At 73.7% G+C, this 1446-nt stretch overlaps 1 protein-coding gene across 1 annotated transcript in view; it reads left to right on the top strand.

Annotated features, from left to right (window-relative positions):
- LAMA5 (laminin, alpha 5) overlaps positions 1 to 1446 on the top strand; it is a 36287-nt gene that overhangs the window by 2858 nt on the left and 31983 nt on the right. Inside the window, exon 2 of the mRNA XM_012728158.1 lies at positions 1081 to 1233. Within this exon, the coding sequence (XP_012583612.1) occupies positions 1081 to 1233 (153 nt within the window). The remainder of the gene's footprint in view (positions 1 to 1080; positions 1234 to 1446) is intronic.

Genomic DNA, 1446 nt, shown 5'->3' with positions numbered 1-1446 from the left:
GGGGAGCCCCTCACCTCGTGCCTGCAGTCTGCTCCTGGCGCCCCCCCCAGGATTCAGGTGGGGAACAGCCCAGGAAGGTGCCTGGAGGCCCCACAGTCAGAGCACCCCGCTGTGTTGGGGCCCTACTCCATTCTGGAGGAGCAGCTTGGGGGTACCAACACCTGGAGGTGCCCAGCCCCTGCACCCCTGCACCCCGCCGTCCTCACAGCCACCGGTTGGCCTGGCCCTGGGGTGCGGCCAGTCCCCGCCCCTCCCAAGGCGCTGAATGGGGCCCCTGGAGGCCAGTGGCCTGGGTCCGCGTCCTCGCCTCTGCCCGGCGCTGAGCCTCGGGCCGTCCTGTACAGTGGACCTGGAGGCCGGGCCTGGCAGCGGCCTGAGTGGGGCCCAGCTGCCCAGCCCAGGGTTAGGGTGACCCCGGTTAGAGTTGGGGCTGGGGGTGCACGTAGCCGTTAGCACCCCTCTTCTGAGTCTGCGGGCGCAGCAGAATGACCCCGGCCAGCGGGCCACAGGCAGAGCCCCTGCAGCTGGGCCCCAGGACCGCGGCGGCCCCCACCTGTGGCCAGAGCCTCGTGCAGGAAGGCCACAAGAGCCGGCGAGGAGGCCGCCGGGCAGCCGCCCGCGGGGCCGGGCAGGAAGAGGCTGACGCAGGCAGCCGGCAGCCTCGGGGCATCGGAGGGTTCTGGCTGGGGCAGGGGCGTGGGGCTCAGGGCCGCTGACTCATGGGGAAGTGGCCGGCGCTGCCCCTGTCTGCCGGCCCGGGGGAGCCTGCGTCCCGACTTGGGTGGACCTGGACACAGCCTTCCGGGGCTCCCTGGGCCAGCCCCTGAGCTCGGTGCTGGGAGCCCGGCCATGCGGCCTTCTCCGAGGCCCACTTCATTTGAGGTGGCCCCCGAGCTGGCCAGCGCCTCCTGACTGGTCACTCTTTGGGTGTCTGCGCCAGGACTCGGTCAGACGGGCGCCCCCGCCCCGACCCCTGCGGCAGTGACCTCAGAGTCACCAGCAGCTGGGCAGCCGGGGTAGACGGGGGTCAGCTGGCGTGGTGATCCTGGCGCTGCCCGCGCTGACCGCCCCTCCCCGCAGGGCCAGTACTGCGACATCTGCACGGCCGCAAGCAGCAACCGGGCCCACCCCGCGAGCCACGCCGTGGACGGCACGGAGCGCTGGTGGCAGAGTCCGCCGCTGTCCCGCGGCCTGGAGTACAACGAGGTCAACGTCACCCTGGACCTGGGCCAGGTGCGGGCCCGCGGCCGGGCAGGGTGGGCGTCGCGAGGTCTGCCTGACCGAAGGCCTCGCGGGGCTCCTGCCGGGGCGGGAGGGGCCCTGGAATGCGGAGGGGGCCTGGCCAGCGGACATTCCTGGGATACCTGCGCGGGGCAGGGGCAGGTGCGCCTGGCCTGGCCGGGCCTGTGAGCCCCGAGCCCCTCCTGCGCCCGGCCTCCCCGCGGC

Source organism: Condylura cristata, unplaced genomic scaffold, assembly GCF_000260355.1.
Source record: "Condylura cristata isolate star-nosed mole 26May11 unplaced genomic scaffold, ConCri1.0 scaffold00022, whole genome shotgun sequence".
Classification (NCBI taxonomy): domain Eukaryota; kingdom Metazoa; phylum Chordata; class Mammalia; order Eulipotyphla; family Talpidae; genus Condylura; species Condylura cristata.
The sequence above is the reverse complement of the archived record's forward strand: the minus strand, read 5'-3'. Positions and strand labels throughout refer to the sequence as shown.